Source organism: Molothrus aeneus, chromosome 7, assembly GCF_037042795.1.
Source record: "Molothrus aeneus isolate 106 chromosome 7, BPBGC_Maene_1.0, whole genome shotgun sequence".
NCBI lineage: Eukaryota > Metazoa > Chordata > Aves > Passeriformes > Icteridae > Molothrus > Molothrus aeneus.
Window position 1 is genome coordinate 5,924,775 of NC_089652.1, and position 20,958 is coordinate 5,945,732.

The 20,958-nt window shown below is 48.7% G+C and overlaps 2 protein-coding genes across 2 annotated transcripts; one reads left to right on the forward strand and one right to left on the reverse strand.

Annotated features, from left to right (window-relative positions):
- The first annotated feature begins 95 nt into the window (after window positions 1-95).
- NUP35 (nucleoporin 35) lies at window positions 96-9,070 on the forward strand. The gene is made up of 9 exons (XM_066553411.1): window positions 96-195; window positions 997-1,167; window positions 3,155-3,282; window positions 4,929-4,989; window positions 5,592-5,736; window positions 6,110-6,179; window positions 6,271-6,399; window positions 8,249-8,416; window positions 8,774-9,070. Exons 1-9 carry the CDS (start codon window positions 162-164, stop codon window positions 8,849-8,851), a joined length of 984 nt encoding a protein of 327 aa, XP_066409508.1. The 5' UTR covers window positions 96-161; the 3' UTR covers window positions 8,852-9,070.
- Window positions 9,071-11,056: 1,986 nt separating this feature from the next.
- On the reverse strand, window positions 11,057-15,722 carry LOC136558911 (maestro heat-like repeat-containing protein family member 6). The gene is made up of 14 exons (XM_066553686.1): window positions 15,318-15,722; window positions 15,077-15,223; window positions 14,767-14,915; window positions 14,378-14,525; window positions 13,950-14,137; window positions 13,723-13,860; window positions 13,346-13,460; window positions 13,035-13,172; window positions 12,613-12,789; window positions 12,331-12,486; window positions 12,075-12,176; window positions 11,668-11,770; window positions 11,524-11,580; window positions 11,057-11,262 (listed from the first exon to the last, which is right to left on the reverse strand). The coding sequence occupies exons 1-14, from the start codon at window positions 15,720-15,722 to the stop codon at window positions 11,057-11,059; spliced, it is 2,229 nt and encodes a 742-aa protein (XP_066409783.1).
- Between the last annotated feature and the right edge of the window lie 5,236 nt (window positions 15,723-20,958).

The following is a 20,958-nucleotide window of genomic DNA, read 5'->3' on the forward strand; positions in this document are numbered from 1 at the left end:
GGGCCCCGACACCCTCACCCCATGACGGGGCTGTGCCCGCCCCGCTTTGTCCCACCATGTGATGGGGAGGGTCGGAAGTGACGACGGCAGGAAGCTCCGTGCGGTTTGAAAGCGCCCGGCGGAGCCACCGCCGCCGCCGCATTCCCGCCCTCCTGGCCGACATGGCCGCCTTCGCCATGGAGCTGCCGCCCGCAGGTGACCTGGGCCCGCGGCTCCCCGGGCCCGCGGCTCCCCCGGCCCGCGCCGCGCTCCGGCTCCGCCGGGCGCCCTTCAGGGGCTGCGCTGCCCGGCCCGGCCCGGCCGGGGGCGCCCCGCGGGTTCCCGGGCGCTGCCTGCGCCCCTGTGAGGGTTGTGGGGCCGGGGCCGAGCCCCTGCGCTGGGCGGGGGTGTGGATGCTGCTGGGCCGGGGTGGGAGACGGCGCCGGGAAGGGGCGGTTCGCGATGGGGTGATGCGAAAGGAGAGCGGGGTTAGATCGATCGGTCGCCACTTGAAATTGCGAAAAATACAACATTGTGATAAACTCGGCTTAGCTGTAAAATGAATGATGAAACCGCCTTTGGTCTCATCAATACAAGTGAATACCTCCGAGGCGGGTGCCAAGAGGATGGTGCCACGCTCCTTTCGGTGATGCCCAGCGACAGAGAGAGGAGTAAGGGCCATAAACCAAAACAAGAAGTTCTGTCTCAGCGTGAGGAGGAACTTCTTGTAGCCGAGCCCTGGAACAGGCTGCCCAGGGAGGCTGTGGAGTCTCCTTTCTGGAGACATTCCAAACTCACGTTTCTGTGTACCTGCTCTGGGTGACCCTCCCTTGGCACCGGGTTTGGAGTAGATGGTCTCCAGAGGTCCTTTCCAACCCTAACAGTTCTGGGATTCTGTGATCTTAATCACTTCCTGGATCTTGTGTTATGTTTCTTTCATAGAGCCCACAATGGAAAAAACTGCCTTTGTCTTTCTCTTTCACTTTTCTTTTTCATATTTTAAAATTTTGTTTTCAGGAGCTGAACCAATGACTCTTGGCTCCCCGACATCTCCAAAACAAGGAACTAGTGCTCAGTTCCTCCCTGGGTTTTTGATGGGTGACTTACCTGCACCAGTGACTCCGCAGCCACGTGCTTTATACGGCCCTTCAATCGGTGTCATGGAAACAAGGTCTCCACTGCTTGCAGGTCAGAATTTGTTGAATGTTGGAAAATTGTCCTGAAAGCAAAAAATTGGTTTGTTTCATTGTTCTGCATGACTGCTGCAGACTTGAATCCTTATAGTTTTAGTTCTTTCTGTAAGCAAACTCCACTGATTGAGTAAGTGGTGAACTCAGTGTATTCAATTATAATAAATGTTTTAAATGTGACAGTTTTGGTATCAGGAAAATTTTGTTTTACAGGGAAGGTAATAAACCTCTCCTAATACAGAATCAATTTACACAACTCTTTACAAGTCAGTTGCACTTACATTGATGTTGAAAACAGAGATACCTGCTGGCAAACGAAATACAGCTTGTGCAAACTGCTGATTTCTTTGCAGAAATTTTTCTATTTCTTTGAATTCTAAAAGGCCACTTAACAGATTTTCAAACTTAAAAAAACTGGAGGGAGAAAAACTGAAAATCAACTTCTTAATTAGTATCTAGTGATTGTTGCTAAACTCTTGATGTCTGCTGTCATTGGGCTGGAGTAGTGACTTTTCCTAGCTGTAGATGCTCATTTCTCTTCAACCACCTAATTAATCAGACTAGGAGAGGTTCTTACCCATGTTAGTATTGTACATCTATTTTCTTCTCTGAGAAGAATCAATGAGTAGTTGACATGCCATGGGTGATCTTGGCTTTTGTACTAAATCAGTTGGCATAATTTAACATCTGATAGTGCTAATATGCTAGTCATTTTGAAGGAAAAATTGAGGATTAAAGTACTGCAAGAATTTCTCTTAATAAAATATTCTCTTCTTTGAATGTCAGGCCGGATTGGACTCAATGATCTTTCCAGGTCCCTTCCAAATTAAAATGTTCCGTAGTTGGAGGTTTGCTGGTCGTCTGCTTCTTGCTCTTATCTGCCTGCCCCTACACATCTGGGAACAAACCTCTTAGGAAAATATTTATGAAATTGAAAGTAATCATGTGAATTTCACCAAATGGTTTTTTAAAGGGTTTTTTATAGCCTCAGAGTATCAATTTTAGCAAGAGAGGAGCTAGTAAGATACTAACACAAACTTCCCAAAGGAAGTGATCAAGTACATCACTTAAACTGCAAACCTTGATGGGAGAGTGCTTTACATAATGCACATTATTCCATGTAACAGTAGCAGTTCTTGTATGTGTTCAATAGTTCAGAGTAGAGCCTTGAGGCTCAGAATTTAAGATTGGAAAAGCTTGGTTTCCAAACATTTTGCAAATGAAAACTTGATGCAAACTACTTTTTTTTCCCCCTGGGGTAAATCCACACAAAGGGTTAAGATAGGTCAAGTTCTTTCAAGAAGTTTACTTCCCTGTTATACTGGAAGTCCCCAAGTTTACAAAATGGGAGGGCAGCTGGTTTAACTTCATCCTGTCTATATACAAGCTAGTCCTTGCTCTCAAGAGCTTACACTTTTATTTTATATGAAATTAGATAAGAAGCCAAGGAATTTGGACAGTGGGAATGTGACAGTAATGTGCAATGTCTCTGTGCATTTTGGTATGGTTCAATTTTTATAAATCTCAATTTTTATATATCTCAGTTTTTAAAATTCTTGCTTTTGTGTCTGTACTATAGGCAAGTTAGTCTCTCAAACAATTAAAATAGATTTCTAGCTTGGCTTAAAATTGAAAGATACAGCCATGCTCAGGACTTCAGAGAAAGAACATGTAAACAGTGAATATAATGGGTTAATAAGAGGTCTTAAAGTTCTAAATAATACTTCTGTATTATTACCAATAATACTTCTGTATTATAAACAGGATGCTGTGTGAGACATCTGTGATGTTCCTACCTAGAACATTCAAACCTGAACAGTTTGGTAGGACAGATGGATCTGCAAACCTCCAGTGAAACCATCAAGTCTCAACAACAATCAACATGAGAGCATGGCTGAATGTATTATTGAAGTTTCAAGAACAAGTAGCACCAAAGCAAAATGACAAGTTTTCTCATGCTCTTCTTTTGTTCCTTTGAATTGCAGGAGGGTCTCCCCCACAACCAGTAGTCCCTTCACATAAGGATAAAGGTGGTGCTCCACCTGTTAGAAGCATCTATGATGAGTTATCTAGTCCTGGGCTTGGATCAGCACCTCCGTCCTTAAGAAGAACAGTAAGTGTCTTCAGCACTGGCCTGTTCTTAGCAGAAGATGTGAGGCAGCTTACTGCCTCAGTGAATTCTCTAACTTAGCTGTAGAAACTGTTGTAGCAAAATGAGTGTTGAGCCTAGAGATCATGCTGTTGCTTAGTATGGGTTGTTTGGTGTACCTGTTCCTGTTCGAACAAGAGCTGTGGTCATGAAGCAGTTTCCTGTTACTGCCAATTTTCAGTTCAGCAGCAAATGAAAAATGCAAGTGATCCTCAGTTATGCAAGTCAGTTATGTTCTCAAATTCAGCTTTGTTTATCAGCTTTTCATTTTCTTGTAAGTTTATTGGGCTGCTGATTGCCAGAAGGACCATTCCACAACCTGAAAGGAGCTTGTAGCAAGGTAGAGGCTGGTCTCTTCTCCCAGGTAACAAGTAATAGGACAAGAGAAAATGGCCTCAGGTTGCACCAAAAGAAGTTTAGAATGGATATCAGGAAACATTTCTTCACTGAAAGGGTGGTCAGGCATTGGAACAGGCCACTTAGGGAAGTATTAGAATTGCCATCTTTGAAAGTGTTCAAAAATGTGTGCAAGTAGCACTTGGGGACACAGTTTAGGGGTCAAGATGGGAGTGTTAGGTTAATGGTTGGACTCGATCTGAGATCTTTTCCAACCTTAATAATTCTGGGTTTCTGTGATTACCTTTTAGAAGGCAATAGAGGCACTTATGGAAACAGAAGGAATTTTTTTCTGAATAAAGTATCTAATCAAACAGTTGGGGTTAATTTTGAAGGAGAAACACTGAACTTTCTATGAGCTAAATTTTATTATAATCTCTGCTGCTTAACTAACTAATGAAGCATTACTAAGGTCCTTTTTCACTGAACTCTTCTGATGCAAGGAGAACACTTTAAACTGAATGAGCAGTCTTTGTATTGAGTGTTGCCTTCTGAAAAGTTTATTCTGAAAGCTGAGGTTCTCTGTGAAGGACAGAATCCTTCACAGAGCGTCTTCAAGGACTGGATGTTAAATTTCAAAAAATGTTGAGCATCTATGAGAACCTATGTTGCTAGGTCTACAGGTATCTCCAGGCTGTTTGATCTTGAATCTAAGAAATGCCATAACTCAGGCTAAAAGTAGACTAAAATTGTTTTGAGTGTTGAAATCGTATGTTAAAAAAAAAAACAAAAAACAAGTGCTACCATCTAAAACTCAAAGTATTCTTTCCTTCTATGCACTAAATAGTTGAGCAGGAAAGTAAGTCTAGTAATAGTCTCCATAGAAGGGAAGGTTATGTTCCCATGATTTCTGAACCCTTTAGGCAGTGAAAACGCTGATAAAATTAGGATGCTAATATCCTTCCCATCAGGATGCATATGAATGTGTGAATTATTACAGTGCAGCAGTAGTGCATTGAACTATTCTAAGAAGGTTTCTGATTATTGATACTTAAAGCTACTTTGTTTCACAAAGCATATGTCAAATATGCTGTCAAATAACTTTTCATTAATAGCTCTTGGTAATCTTTTGTTAAATATACATGCAAATATCTGTTCTCTAAAAAATTAAGAATAACTTAAGGCAATTAATATTATTACCTGAATGTTTAAATCACTTGATCTGAGCAGTATACCTATAAGAATAATTTGTTCCTTTCTCTATGTTAATACAGGGCAGCTTTACTTTATTACAGAGCCCATCCACTGGAATTCTGCCATCAACTCCAGGAGCAGGTAGATGTCCTGTCAAAATTTCTGTTCTCTTTTCTTACTGCTTTTTTTAATACAGAAAAAGCATCACTGTTCAAGCTACATCAGTTCCTTGCTAGTTGATGAAGAGGTGGTGTATTTGTTAGCTTTTCAAAAGGTGTGTGGGTATGAGTAGGAAATAATTATTTCTTCTGAGACTGAGTTTCAAGCAGCTTTTCTTGTTCCCTGTTCCAAATGTGGTGTTGAACTGAGCACAGAGGTGGTTGTAATTGAGTGAAGAAGCTGAGATTGATGGATTGCCTTCCATCTTCACAAGGTTTGATATCTTGTGTATGAACTGGTGGTTTCTTGCTAAGCTTTATTGTGTTGGCCTGTTCCTATTTGGCAACTGTATGAAGCTATTGGTGTTTTGAAGTCGAAGAGAACGCTAGGTTGCTAGCCATAAAAACTTCCTAGTGTGTTTGCAGATGTGAAGTTAGGATTGACTTACTTGTTCTGTCTGTGAGTAAATCCCCATCAAACTCTTCCACATCCAAGTGAAATGCTTGACACTGAATGTATTCTTTTCTAATAAACCTCTGTCTTGCAAAAGAAATCTGTTCAGCAATATCATTTCAATTGAACAGCTTCTTCAAGCATGTTCAGCCCTGCAAGTATTGGGCAGCCTAAGAAGACAACTCTATCTCCTGCTCAGCTGGATCCTTTTTATACTCAAGGTGATTCCCTTACTTCAGAAGATCAACTCGATGACACATGGGTAACTGTATTTGGGTAAGTTGATTTCCAAAGTATTGGAAAAACCTGGGTAAAGTCTTTAGAGCATACGAGAAAAATACTTGGGGGCATTGATGTTGTCTGGCATTGGTATGTGCTGCAAGTACAGCTATGGTTAAAGCAAGCAAACACATACATTTCAGTTAGCCATCTTAAATTGAGCTACACATTATTTTTTCTAGTTAGAAAGGCAGCATTCTGCTGTTGGGGTGTGTGTGCTAAAGTGCCTAGAAGGTGGTATTTCTCAAGTCACTGCTTCTGATATTACAGTGCTCTCTTCTGCATTTCTGTAAATGCTTCATAGGGTTGTATCTTAACACCGGAATTCTTAAACCACTCAATTTTATGAGTACTTTTTTCTGTCTTTCAGATTTCCTCAAGCATCAGCTTCCTATATTCTACTACAGTTTGCTCAGTATGGAAACATATTAAAGCATGTGGTATGTCTTAGTTTGACACTTATGTCAGAAAACATTGTGAATTAAGCATTTAAAAAACTACATTTCACAATTTTCACTTGATCTCATTCAGATGTCCAACACAGGAAACTGGATGCATATTCGTTATCAGTCTAAGCTTCAAGCCCGGAAAGCCTTAAGCAAAGATGGAAAAGTTTTTGGTGAATCTATCATGATTGGTGTCAAGCCTTGTATAGAAAAAGTAAGTTAATAGTTGCTTTTAGTTCAAAGGCACTCTGCTTTTGGCCTTGCTTTTTATTTTCCCTGATGTGTTTAATTTTTTTTCTTTTGGAATTGCAAACTGTAGATAGTTCATCTATATAGATATAGTCTGTTACACATTCACATAAGTTTTTTCTTAAATACATGCCCACATTTCCTGCTAAGAAAGACCATGATGAGCACTCTCTGTGCTCTTGGGAAGTTACAATGCACACAATTATATTGCTGTATGAGATGAGGAAGTGAAACCATACTATAAAACACAACTCACATAAGTTTCCTGACTGGAATTTAGGGCCTGCAGTAGATACCTAATGGCAGATTAAGACTGTGGCTGCTCCTAATTGTATCTCTCTATTTTTTATGTGACTATGTGCTTCTGGCTCTTGAATTTATCTTAGTACTTTGGATTGAAAATTTGTTAGCGAGGAAATCCCAATCGTGTCCTCCCACCTGCCCCTATAAAAATATGTCACTCTCTTGTAAGTAGTAGCTGGGGGTAGACACGGCTGTCTTGTAGTCTTAATATTAACATGAGTTATTAATGTCTAGGTATTGGCAATATCCTGACCTTTAACAAGTGCAGCCCTTTGCACTGGGTACTGTACATTAGCTTAAGAAAATAACAGTCATTCCTCAGTCATTCTGCACAGATTATTTTTTTTGGTCTCCTTTAAGGATATATGATACTAAAGAGTAATGTAAGCTTTCTAATGTAAACTATTCTGAGAAGGCAGCCTTAGAAACTGAACTTGCAATTACTGAAGTTTTAGCAGACTGAAACATTTCTTAGACTCAATAAAATTCAGAAACAAGTACTTCTATGGCCCTTTTCTCTGTGGGCTTCTGCTGGAGGTCTGTCCATGCCTTTTACTCTTTGATATCCATGATATCGTCTTTTACACTTTGTATCCATGAATGAATTGCCTGTAAGCTGAAGCTCTAGGAGTAATGATCTAAGACATAATTGCCAGGCATCTGATCTTCATTACTTCTGAATTCTCATTATGTTTTTTGTGGATAATATTCACTTTCTTATACCAATAAATAAACCCATAGTCATTCATTTGTATTTTTGGAGGCAAAAGATTTCAGGAGACTAATCCATTGAAGGATTGGTTTTGGTAAGACTTTCCTGCAACTGAAAACTAGATATGATGGATTTGACATCAGCACTTAGGCTTCTGATTTAAAAGGATTAGTCAGTTCCATGGGTTCCCCTTGTGCTAAGCAGAGCCAGCTGCACACCCACCATGTGCACCAGTCCTATTGTTTCTTTTGCAAAGTGCTCTTCTACCAAACGTGCTGCTGAATTTCTGCTGTCTTTAGGCTGGTTGAATCCTATGCTCCACTGAGTCTAAATGCACCAAATCACATGTCCCCAGGCTGGTTGTTATTTACCATCTTGTTTTCTCTGGTTTGTTGTGGAACTTGTGGTTCCCATCAAGTCACCTCCTACCTCTTCCATTCTACATGCGTTCCTTTCTAAACATGAGCTCCATAAAAATGGAGCCTTGAAGTTTGATTGCATTTCCTTTTCTATTTTAGTCTCTACATTGTTTAAACTTGACTGACACTCAGTACAGACAAAGAACAGATTCCAACCTTGCACTACTTTGCAGTGTCATCATTCAACATGTAAATGATTGCAGTGAGGAAAATGCTTGGTGGTCATTTGTACCTGTATGTTCTGTACTGACTCACCTTTTATCTTTGGGGATCCAACTATGTTCTATCAAAAAAATTCAAATAGTAGATAATTTTAGATGATAAAAGTTGGAATACTGCTTTTCAGAATTTGTTTACATTATATTAACCCTCTATTTAAGAGTGTGATGGAAAACTCTGAAAGAAGCTCTACATCCTCAATGTCTTCGATTTTCACTCCACCTACAAAATCTGCTGGCACACCAACACAACCTGCAAATTACAGTGCAAGGATTTCTACCATGAGACCTCTGGCAACAGCATATAAGGCTTCCACTAGTGACTATCAGGTATTTTAAGGGAAACAGAAACATGTGTTTTTGTGTTGTCTCCCCTTACCTCTATGAGGCTGTGCAGACATTAGCTTCAATGTGACCTTTACCTTTTGCTGTCAGTTCTTTAATGATGTGGTTCCAGTACAAGCTCAGTCTGTTCAGTCTCTAAAATAATAATAAAACAATACTCAATTAATGACTTGGTACTTTTCCAGGGATTAAGGGGTTGTTTTGAAGAGATTTGAAACATATTTTGTCAAAATATAGTAGCACTTAGGAGAAGAAGAAAAAAATGCTTAGTGTAAAAACTATTAACTACATGTTGACTAATGCTCTGTATTTTCTCTTTTTGTTTTTCTCCCTGCCTTCTAGGTGGTTTCTGACAGACAAACTCCTAGGAAAGATGAAAGTCTTGTATCTAAAGCAATGGAATATGTTTTTGGCTGGTAATATACATGAGGAAGTAACACACTAAGCTGGTCAGGGTTTGAACTATGCTACTGGCATTTGTAGTTAGTTGTATAACTACTGGTGGCAGTATTTTATCTTACATAGCACCTGGTATGCCTTCAGTTTATTCAGAAGACATGTAGCTTGCACTTTAAATGATGGCAGTGTACACATGGTTTTACAAACTGAGTAAGTGTAAATAAAAGTGCTTTACCCCTGTTTGTTCTCTGATGGCATGATTGTGAAAAAATTCTGTCTCATTAAGAAAAGCTGTCTGAAGCCAGCAGCCTGTCAGTTCCCTGAGGGAGAGGTGGGCAGGACTGCAATACATCATTTTATTCAGCCTCTAATCAATGACTGTGCCTTTGGTTGTGTTTAAAGCCAAAGGGGAAGCTGCTGTCTCCAGTGCAACAAAACTCCTTCCTCAGCTGAAAAGTTTTCTAGCAGCGCTGAGAGGTCAGGCTGCTCTTCCCCAACTCCCTGTTTCCAGCTGCAGAAGGATTGTGTGTGCTCTTCCCTTAAGGCAGCTGAGGGCAGCTTCTGTCTGTGCAAGCTCTGGTGGCTTTGGGATGGATGCAGAGGATCTCAAGGAAGGCCAGAGGAGGCCAGCAAGGAGCAGGAAGTGGTCCAAGAACTGGAGCATTTCACTGATAGGCTGGGAGAACTGGGAATGTTCAGCCTGAAGAAGGCTCCAGGGAGCCCTTAGAGCCCCTTTCCAGTGCCTAAAGGGGCTCCAAGAGAGCTGGAAAGAACTTTGGGAAAGAGCCTGGAGGGACAGAGAGAATGGCTTCCCACTTCCAGAGAGTGGCTTTAGATGGGATATTGGGAAAGTCCTGTTTTATTTCTTTGAGCTACAAAATCTAATCAGCTGATATATTCACATTAGATCAAAATCCAGAGGAGGGAAGGTAAAGATGGATTAGTCCAATCGTAATGGAAGGTGTCCCTGCCCACAGCCAGGCAACTGGAACTACAGGATCTTTAAAATACTTTGCAACACAAACTGCTGGGGGATTCTGTGATTCTCAAAGCTGAGAGCAAAACTACAATTGTCCTCAAGTTCTCAACTGCTGAGCAAACATCACAGCAGCAAAGGAGTTTTAGGACTCCAGCTTAGCCTTATATAGTCACCATAGCAACTTACCAGTCTCAAATTCAGCATCTTTGTTGTCACTGCAGACTCTGGAATTAGTGCAAGTTCCTTATCCCAACATTAGGTAGCCCAAAGGCAGCAGAACAGGCACTGGCAGAGCCAGAGGAGCTCTTTCTTGCTGGAGAAAGCCGCATATTTAAACTGCAAAAGGGTAGATTTGGGTTAGATGCTCTTGCAAGCACCTTCCAGGACTCTCCACTGTGCACAGAGCACTTTTCATGCCTGTTCTGAACAGTCTTTTGAAAATAGAGCACAACCTGGCTCTGGGATCAGCAAACCCCAAACATAGGAAGAGGAAGAAGCAGCAGCTGTTTTGCAGCCATGCCCAAGAGAGACTGGAAGGGTCTCCTCCCTCTGGTCTCACTTCCTTGGGTTCCTAACTGTGTACGAGGCAGGAGCTGTAATCCCTCAGTTGTGGGGAACAGAACTGCACCCAGGATCCCAGCAGTGCCAGAGAGCGCTCCGTACAGCAGGATAGTCGTGTGTAAGCCCCTGTACTGCTGCTTCATTTGCTTCCTTTTTAGTACACCTAAAGCTCACTGTAAATCAGGGTGGTCTCTGGTTCTGCCCTCTTCCTCTCCCTTTGTAGGGAAGGACCACTGCTGTGCTTTCAAGGAATCTATTCTTGAATAACTTCCAGCATTCCAAGCTCCTTTGCCCCCAGTGGATGCTTGCCATGGAATCCCTCACAGCTGGATTCAGGAAATACTGAAGTTGACTCTTCTAAAATCCAGGCTCTTCGTCCTACTGCTGACCTTCAGTGTGCTCAGCAAGACCCTTAGGTCTTTCACAATGCTGTGAAACCAGACCTTCAGGGCAGGGCCCTTTCCAGCCTGATGTGCTTTGCTTCTCTCTGCACAAAACGCAGCACAGAAAAGAACGGCAGGACGGGGCCTGTGTGCTCCAGGGCTCAGGTTTTGATCCACTTCAGCTCCACAAAGATACAAATGAGGTGAAGAAGCTGAAATGTTTATTAATGGCAAAGCTGGGGAGAAGGGAACAAGCAGGTTCTGAGGGCCGCAGAGAGGGACAAGTAAAGAGGGAAGGCAAGCTCAGGCTTGCCCAGCATCAGCTGGGCCTGGAGCTTCAGCTGCTTTCCTCTCATCTCCGGGTTGTCTCCTCCTGCATGGGATCTGCTGCTGTCCTGGTTGTCTCGATCCAGAAGATGAACTTAGTGATGTAGCTCTTTCATCCAACATGACTTGAACGATCAGGTTTGTGTTGGAGGGGCTCTCATCTGTGCGAAGGGCTTGAAGGGCTGAAACAAACAGAGCCACGGTCAGAGTGAGGAAAGCCCCTGAAAGGACCGGCCCACTCAGCTCTTGCCATGGCCTGAAGGAAGCAGGACACAACAAGGATCAGCTAGAAGGTGCTGGCCATAATGACACATCTCTAAAAAGGCTCCGTGCTCTCCTGATGCAGCCCCTCGTGCGCACAAGGAGAGGAGCCCGCTGCAGCTGGGGCAGGGATTGCAGCTTCCCCTGGCAGCTCCTACTGACACCCCGCTGGCCTCACTCACCCTCACAGATGAGCTGCAGTTCCTCCCGCTGTCCTCTCATGAGCATCCCGGCAATCCCTAGGAACACAGAGCCTGTCACGACCCCTGGCCCGGATCCTGAGGCCATGGGGAAGGGAGGGAGCAAGAGCCGGCTTGGTGGCTCACCAATGGACCTGACGGCCGCCTCTCGCAGGGGCTCCTGTGGGCTCTGCAGGTACGGCAGGGCCAGGCGCAGGTGCTCGGCCGCTCGGCACCTGTCCTCTGCCAGCTGCAGAGAGCGGCAGGGCGCGGAGAGAAAGGGTCGATGCGGGCCCTGCCCATGGGCCGGGCGCTCCCTACGCCCTCGCCCTTCCACAGAGCCCTGAGGCCCGGCTGGTCTGCACCAGCCTTGGGGCCAGAGGGGCCTGGAGAAGAGCCCACACGGCCCAGGGAAGGGAGCGGCGTGTGGGGCGCAGGCTGGTGCCCCCGCCCGCGACACTGGGCAGGGGCCACAGCTGCCAGCCCCACAGACTGGGCGCCGTGGGCAGGCGACTTCTCCAGGCATCGGGCTGGGGATTCCAGCCTCTCCTTACCACGTGCTCGGCAAAGATCCACGGGTCGTCCATCTTCAGCAGCTGTTTGAGATCCCTTCTCTTCAGGAACTTGACTGCAGTCAGCAGCGTTTCCCGAGAGGCCTGCAGAGCAGCAGAGACCCAGAGATGGCACCGCAGCCCAGGGCACAGGACCCGCATCTCTGTGCCAAGGCCAGGAGGAGGCTGGAGCCCGTCAGGTGCCAGGGGTGGGGAGACAGCTGAGCCCCCTCCCATGGGGACAGCCAGGAGGCCTCACCTGTGCCACACGCCGGTTCTCATCGTAGCAGTGGAAAAAGAGAGGGAGCAGGCTCTCGCTCACATGAATCTTCAGGGCCTTTTTTCCCTTTTCCACTACTGATTCCATCACATCTTTGTAGAGGCCAATGGAGAGCCACTGCACATGACTGTTGTCCTGTTGGAAAGGAAAAAACTCAGCACTGGATTCTCCAGGCCCCCCTGTGCACAGGCCCAAAAGGCCACAGGGCACCACACTTCTGGGCAGCACCCAGGGGCCATGGCTGGGGGCACAGAGCCTTACGCTGTCAAAGAGGGGCCGGAGCGCGTCAGCCAGTTTCGGGGCTGTGGGGCAGGATGTTAGGATATCCTTGTTGAGCAGTATATTTGTGAACACAGACAGACTCATCTTGACCACCTCTATGTCTTCATTCCTCAGGAGATCCATGAGGGGTCCCGACAGGCTGCACATTTTTTTGGCCTATGTGGAGCACAAGGCTGTGTTGTGAATCCATGAAAAGCTTCACCACCAGCACTGCTCCAGCAGTGCAACCCCACCCACCTGCCATGGAGTCTAGAGGCCGAAGGCCTGTCCCAAAGCACTCAGGCAGCACAACAGCCACGCTGGAGAGCTGGGAGCAGCTGCCACAGCCCAGCCAAGCCCAAGGGGCTGCTTGCCCCAGCCCCACGCTGCCAGCACAGCTTCAGCTGCTGCCTCCTTCTCACCATTGAGGGGTCTCTGCTGAGCACCATGAGGCCTTTGAGCGCCAGTCGACGCATCTCCACGGACTCGCTCAGCAAGTGCCTGGTCAAGATCTCCAGGATGCTGTTACCCCACTCATTCAAGTCCAGGCCATCCAGGACCTGAAAGGCACAGAGCAGGCACAGAGGTGCCCAGCTGGCAGGAGCTCAGAAGTGCACAGGGCCCAGCCAAGGCAGCAGCAAAGGGCACAGGCAGTGTCCCAGGCAGCTGCAGCTACCAGAGGGCAGAGGGGTGGGAGGCAGCGCGGCCAGGCAGCGCTGGCCATGGGGCTCACCTCCACCAGGAACGCCAGGGCAGCCAGTTCCCAGTGTGATTCCTCCCTGCTGAGCCGGCAGACCAGGCGCAGTGCAATGCAGGAGCAGAAAGGTTGGCAGACACGGCGCATCTCCCTGGCAGGGAGAAAAAGGCACCATTGCTCCTGGGCCGGGCGGGCAAACCTCTCCCAGGGCAGACTCACAGAGCTCTGATCTGCTCCTGAGCACCCCGGGGGCGCTTTGGGAGGCGGCTGTTCCTGCACACCTCCTCTGCCGGCCTTTTCCATTCTGCTCATCCCTCCCTTGGTGACAAGGCCCTGCCGCCCATGACCACGGGGGACTGTGTGGGGCGTTGCGGGCACAAAGGAGAGGGGCGGTGGGCAGAACGAGGTCTCACCTGGCCAGCAGACCCACTGCATAGTGGTGGGTGCCAGCACAGAGCAGCGTGTCCCAGGCACACTTGCGTTCCAGTGCCATCAGTAAATTCAGACATCGCAGATGGTGCAACAATGCCTTCACAGTGCTCACTACAAAGCTGTGTGCAGAGCAAAGACCGGGTTATGCTGGGACCTCGGGCTTCAGCCCTGGGGACGCGGGAGTGACAGGAGGACTGGGATGGAGCACCTGTTGGGGCTGGCGGCAATGCCATTTTCCTCCTGACATTTCTTCCAGAAAGTATTTACTTCCTCTGACACCTGCTCTGTACTGGTGAAAACTTGGCACAGCAGAGCCACAAGGAGATGGGGGGAATATTCCACAAATGGCTCTGGGCACCACGGCAGGCGGAGAATCTCCCAAATCACCCTGGTTGCCTGCAAAGGATAAACCATCTAGAGACAGCACTGAGTATCAAGTGGCAAGGCCTGAGCATACAAGGGAGAGGCCAGGGGAGACACAGGGGGAACAGCCGGCCTGGCACCCCTGAACCCTGCCCCTAAGCCAGGTGTCAGCCCAGTGCCTGAGGCAGGCAGATACATTGCAGTGAGGGAAAGGATGGAGAGGCACTGGAGAAGCAACCTGCATACAAGCAAAGGCCAGTTATGGAAACTCACAGCCAGGGCAAATACATCCTTATTGTCCCCATCAGAGGTGTACATTTTTTGCATTGGCCAGCCGTCCATCACACAGAGCAGGATTGGTAGCACCTTTTCTGTTGTTGTTCCTGATGAGGCTATGGTCTTCCATATGATTGCAGCACCTCTGCAGGACCAGAGCTGTGTGTCATGGGGGACTCAGCCAGGACACTGTGGCCTGGGCAGCCACAAGGGCCCAGGTGACAGAGGGGTAGGGAGGGAGCATGTCAGGAGGCCTATGGGCTGACAAGCCAGGGCTGGGAAATGGAGGCTCCAGTGGCTCCTGTAACTCTCTGCCTGTCTAGCAGAGCCCATTGGACTGGCTGCACAGGGTTAGGCCTGAGCCCTCAAGCAGGCAGGTCCTGTACCTGTCACATGATGGGGCACAGCGCAGCAGGGTCACTGCCACATCGGTGGGGTGTGCCTCAGTCAGCCGCAGGATGTCCATGAACAGCCAGTCGTCTGGAGGCTCATTGGACGCCAGCCTCTGGTGCATGTTCCTAACAAAGCCTGGCACCTGCAGAAGGCACGGGGAGACTTGGAGAGCTGCCAGAGCAGCAACTTGCCCAGCTTGCCCTGAGAAGCGCTTCCCCTTCCCACCACATTGGGCCGGGCCCCAAAGGCTTGAGGCGCCACGCCACTCCTGGAGATACCCAGCCCTGGCCACAGGCTGCTTACTTGACTTGGACTGGAGACTACTCTCTCCCCAAACTGATCCAGGCTGGGAGCAGGAGGTATGCTCTGAGGGGCTGTGGGGCCAGGCTCTGCTGCATCCTTGGTGAACATGGTGATCATCTCTCGACACCAAGTGAGGTTTGTAAACTTCTGCAAAAGAAGGAACAATAGGGAAGAGAGGCACGATCCATGGAGTGCTCCAATGGTGATGCTCGGCTGAGAAGGAGGGGATGGCTCTCAGTACCTGGCCTACAGAGTGCCAGCAGCTACGGGCAGGATCTAGCCCTTGTGTCGGGTCCTTGGCTGCATCTGGCAAAGAGCAAGGAATGCCAGAGCTGAAGAGCTGCAGGCGAGGCCAGAGAACACAGCCCAGCCCTGCAATCTCCCCAGGCAGGGACAGCGCCAGGATGCCCCAGGCTACCAGCGGGGCCAGCTCCAGCCCCTCTTCTGTCCTATCCATGGGCATGTCCACAGGGAAGGGATGGCATGGGGCAGGGTGAAGCTGGCTGCAGGCCAGCCCTGTGTCCCAGCTCTTTGACTCACTCTGCTGCAGCAGCTGGAGCTGCTCCAAGTCAGCACGTCGCTGGAGTGCGGCACCACAAGGGCAATTTTCCACCTTCTTGGGTGGGGTGGGAGGTCTCTCTGCCATGTCTAGGTTGGGATTTAGGGCAAGTTGCAGGACAGACGCCTTGGAAAAGCTGCAGGGCAGCAAGGGCTGCAGCTGTGCCTTGAAGAAAGCTACAACAGAGAAGGCTTGGAATGGCTACAGGACACTAAGTCCTGCAGTCTGGCCTGAAGGCCTCCTGCCACAGTGACAGGAAACATCCTGTAAAGGCTCTGGGTCAGCAAGTCCGACAGACTGCCCTTCAGGGCACCTGCAGCAGAGAAACCTTGGGAAGGCTATGGGTCACTGAGCCCCACAGTCTGGCCTCAAGGTGACCTCCACAGAGAACACTTGGAAAAGCAAGGAACAATGTGGCTGTGTGGGGGCTCCTTACAGCACTGCTCTCTTCCACAGCGTGCACCGAGCACTGTGGTGTGGCCGCGGCGTCACCAGCACCTATGGCATGACATGTCACAAAGGGTCACCCTTGCGCACTCTGTCCCGTTCCATCCCATGGTGACCACAGTGCACTGTGTCACAGAGAGCCCCAGGACACACCTCCACGTGCCCTGGGGACACCCCCACCCCACCCAAACTGCCCCAGCTTGCAGGCAAGACCTTGTCCCAAGTGTTGAAGACACAGCCCAGCAGGAACTTTAGTAATGGCCCAAACAAGAAGCAGCTGCTGCTCTGCTCTGCCTGCTCAGGGCAGCAGAATGAGCCCCCATGGCTGCCAACGCAGCAGAGCAGGAAGGGCACCGGGGCCTTCCACAGGCCCTGCCACGGCCTCTTTGGGACCAGTCCCGGTGCTGGGTGGCCGGCACGCTCGCAGGGGCCTCACACAGATGCGGGACCTGTAGCCCGGAGCACCAATGCTGCTCTGTCCCCTGGGAAGCGCTGGCGGCAGCAGCTGTGGAAGAGTCCCTGAGGAGGGGGTGGGCATTCAACTCCCTCCTGGGGGAACAGGTGGCAGCTCAGCTGGCCAAGTTTTTGCCCTATCATCTTTATGTCCTGCTCCATGCTGGATTGTTCTGTGTTCATCTTGCCCACCCCCTCGTGGAGACCCTAGCACAAACCCATGGCTTAGGATCCCTCATCCTGCCCCGTGGAGTCCATCACACAGCCAGGCCAGCAGGAATGGATCCAGCACCTCCTGCCCAAGCCAGGCTCCGTGCTGGATCACGGAATCCCATCTGAAAGGCAAAGACCTGCTGCCAGAGGTTCAAACAATGCCTGCGCGGGGAGGACAGTGACAAGCACTGCTAAGGAAGGGGGGAGACCATGCGTAGGGGGAACTGCTGGGGGAGCTCCTGCTGCTCCAGAATGGCCTGCAGAAGTTTTCACAGGACTGCAAAGTTGATGCCAGCCTCGCCCTCGATAGCAGAATCCAACAGCTGGTACAGGCTGACGCTGTCCATGGCTACTGCCCTGCCCAAAACCACAGCTCCTGCCCTGGGGGAGCAAGAGTCTTTGTGCCTGGAAGGATCCTCTTGGGTAGAAGGGGCAGTTAGCTGTGACTGCATGGCAGATGATGCCCAGCCAGCCACCCTCCCGAGAGCGTCTTTCTCTGGAGAAGGTGGATAGCTCAGGCAGGCACCAGACCCTCACACAGTCAGTTGATAAACACAGACCAATGGAGAAAGCAGGAGAGGCTTTTTGTATGAAAGTTCCAATTCTGTGAGTGGTTTAATAACAAGCACACTGAAGGGATTCAGGGATAGAAAAGACCCGGCCAAAGGAGGGTTCAGGGTTTATAAACAGTCAGGAGTAGGCAGGGTATCACAATCTGAGGGCCAATGGCTAAAGGGACTAGGGGTGGAAGGAAGGTGGGGTAAGGAGGAAACAACCAACGGGGATACAGTGGAGGAGTGTCTACAAGGGTAAGCCAATGGGGAAGCTAGAGACAGTGACCTTTCCAGAACTGGGGAGGAGAACAGGGATGATGTCATTGAGCTTATTAACATACAGAACCAGAGGAAACCAGAGGACTGTGGGGAAGAGTTTCAGGGTGTCTCTCAAACAAAGGTGTCCTCCCATGGCATCCCAGTTTCCCCCTCACCCACCTGAGATGCTACATTTAGCCACAAGTCTTCTGTTCCTTCCTGCCCAAAATCTCAGTGCCTGTTCTGGAGGGACAGGAGCCTTCCTGCCCAGAATGGTTTTTGTAGGGTCAAAGGGGTGATCTGTAGTTTCCTTCTGTCCTGAGAGGAGGGAAGCCTTTGTCCCAGAGGGGATGCTGATGGGTGGGTTAGGTAGGATATAGGGTGGACATCTGGGAGCCTCCTTCTGTCCTGGCAGGAGCCTTCCTGCTCAGAGAGGATAGTGTTGTGTAGAAGATGTGAGCAGTCAGCAGGCTCCTGCCTCATCTTCCCCCTCAGAGAACTGAAGCCTGAAGCACATCCCCATCCTCAGGCCATTGCTTCCTCATTGTCTCCCATTGCTTGGCAGTGCTGCATGCTCAGCAGTAGTAAGTCACAAAGTCATTGAGTCATTGCACCCCCCTGCCACAGACAAGGACGACTTCCACCAGACCAGGCTGCTCCAAGTCCCATCCAACCCGGCCTTGGACACTTCCAGGGCTCCAGAGCAGCCACAGCTTCTCTGGGCAGCCTGTGCCAGGCCCTCAGCACTCTAATAGGGAAGAATTTCTTCCTAATATCCCATCTAACCTTGCCCTCTGGCAGTATGAAGCCATTCCCCTGTTGTCCTGGCCCTCCAGACACTTGTCCAAAGCCCCTCTTAGTCTCTCTTGGAAGCCCTTTAGGCACTGGAAGAGGCTCTAAGGTCTCACTGGAGCCTTTCCTTCTCCAAGCTGAACACCCTCAGCTCTCACCCTTTCCTCACAGGAGAGGGCTCAAGCCCTTGGAATATCTCTGTGGTCTACTTTGGATTTGCTCAAACAGCTCCATGTCCTTCCTGCGCTAAGCCCCAGGGCTGGAGGCAGCTCTGTGTCACAGCACATGTCACAGCACATACAGCAGTTGAGACAGCCACCATACACAGAGCATCACCACACAATTTCAGAAAGTTCCAACCCACACAGAGTAACACCCCACCTCTTCAGCAGGCTGCAAGCATCTGCCCTTCTTGTTTTTCAGCCCAACCTTTTATCCCCTCCTGTTGATGCACTGCACCTGTGTGCCCTCTGTTCCCTTTGGTGGTTGCTCAGTGCCCCTGGGCACTCCATGGCTCATTGCTGTCAGTGCTGCTCACCTGCTTTTCATAGCTGTGCCCCATTGAGGATGAGGCTCAGCCACAGCCCCACTCCCAATCACCACAAACTGTGTTCCTACAGCTTTGCAGGTGTTCAGGTCTCACCCTGAACCCCTGTCCTTCTGCCCACACTGTGGGATCAGCCCAGGACAGGGTTGGTTTCTAGGGGTGAGCACCCATGGCGGAGGTATGTCCAGCTCTCACCCACCAATACCCACAGGTCCTCCTTGGCAGGGCTGCTCTCAATCCCTTCTTCCCCCAAGCTAGATTGATGTTGGGGGTTGCCCTCACCCAGGTGCAGCATCAGCACTTGGCCTTGTTGAACTTCATGAGGCTTCCATGGGCCACTTCCGGAGCTTGTCCAGGTCCCTCTGCATCATTCAGTCCTTCAGGTGTGGCATTGCACCCTCAGCTTGGCGTCATCTGCAAACTGGCTGAGGGTGTTCTCGATCCCTTCATCCATGCCATTCATAAAAATATTACACAGTATTGATCCCTGTACAGACCCTGAGGGTCACTTGCCTTCTCCTAGTGTACCATGACATTGCAAGTCCATGTGGGACAAAGTGGGTAGCATCATGTCAAGAGACAGTGCTTAGGATCACCATGGTCATGGCTAAATCTTTGATCTCTTTTTATTGCATATATAAAAACCAGTCTGCATTTGTATCTCTCTTTTCATGTGCTGCAACTCTTGAGAAACACAAACGGATTTCCTCCAAACCAGAAAAATAATCTCAGAAAGTTTTCTTGGAAGTCTGGGGTTGCCACCCAGGATGTCAGGTCCCAAAACCATAGATCAAATGACTCCAGATGCCTGGGATGAATCTTGAATAGATTCCAGAGCTGAGAGTTTCTCCAAAGGAGAAAAATCACCTCAGGTAACATCCTGGGAATAGTCTAGGACTGACACCTGGGATCTCTGAAATCAGAAATCAAAACACTCTAGAAGATCCCTGGGAAGAGTGTCAGAGGACTCCTGGAAGAAGCAGCTTCTGTCAAACAAGAATTGTACTGAATATATCCTGTATCTCCTTGATCTCTTCTGCATGTGCTCAATCCAAAATTGCAGTTTGGAGCAGATTTTAACAATAGGTGAAATCCACACAGCCATGTCCTCTCAAGACACATCACTGCATGACACTTGAAGAATTCAGTTTCAGCAAGAAGGAATTTAAATGCAGAGTAATATCACAGACAGGTGTAAAGATGTCCATAATTTGGAAAAGGCAAACAGGGCTGAGTTGAGACAGCCTGAGCTGATTCTTCTTAAATCAGTAAGTTTTTCTGTCTTGCTTATCTGCATGAGCATAAGCGGGAGGATGAGGGAAGTGATCATTCCCCTTTAGTGAGCTGCTTCCTTGATTACATTTTTCTGTGGCTAAATGCATTAGAGGAGGCACAGGCTCCCAGCATGGTTTGGTGGATATGCTGCTCATACATCTGGGGACAGGCAACCCAAGCCACAGGACATGAGGCTGCTGTGCCAGCTCCCCTCTGCCTGGGACACACACTAGCAGACAGAAAGGAGAACACAGTGAAGTTCCTCTTGCATCACCCTTAGCAATTTATTATCTCATCTGACTTCCAGCTCTGACAATGACCTGTGAATGCCCCACAGCACCATGGTCTGAGTTGGGGGAAGCCTGGAGCCCTGGGGCTCAGGCTGTGCCATGATGCCAACCACCTCACAGCTTTCTGCTTCAGCTGCCCCTTCTCCAAGGGCTGCTGGTGACTTCACCTGGGGAAGCTAGGTGCCACCAGCTGGGGGACAGAACAAGAAGAAAATTAAGCAAAGCAGTAAGAAAATTAAGCAAAGCACTCCTTTTCTCACACATCTGGGGGAGGACAGGTGTCCTTCCCCTCCTGGCACAGGCTCCAGAGTAGAGCGAGTAACTCAAAGGCCATCGCTGGCACCCACAGTACAGAGGTCAGCTCAGCAGGGATTGTGCAGTGTCCCCCAAGCCCCAATGGTGGGCACAGGGGAGACCCCAAATCCCACACTCTTGGTATAGACAGACAGCCTGTGACAATAAAGGCAGCCTTGCAACCCAGGATGAGAGTCTGT

What these genes read in the sequence shown, in the direction of transcription:
- NUP35 (XM_066553411.1), top strand. Translation starts at nt 162, where the DNA reads ATGGCCGCCTTCGCCATGGAGCTGCCGCCCGCAG. An exon ending in AAGGTCTCCACTGCTTGCAG is followed by an intron (nt 1,168 to 3,154) that starts GTCAGAATTTGT and finishes TTTGAATTGCAG; the next exon opens with GAGGGTCTCCCCCACAACCA. An exon ending in ACATGGGTAACTGTATTTGG is followed by an intron (nt 5,737 to 6,109) that starts GTAAGTTGATTT and finishes TCTGTCTTTCAG; the next exon opens with ATTTCCTCAAGCATCAGCTT.
- LOC136558911 (XM_066553686.1), bottom strand. Translation starts at nt 15,722, where the DNA reads ATGGCAGAGAGACCTCCCACCCCACCCAAGAAGGTGGAAAATTGCCCT. An exon ending in GCAGTGGGTCTGCTGGCCAG is followed by an intron (nt 13,461 to 13,722) that starts GTGAGACCTCGT and finishes TCTCCCTGCCAG; the next exon opens with GGAGATGCGCCGTGTCTGCC. An exon ending in AGAACCGGCGTGTGGCACAG is followed by an intron (nt 12,177 to 12,330) that starts GTGAGGCCTCCT and finishes GCTGCTCTGCAG; the next exon opens with GCCTCTCGGGAAACGCTGCT.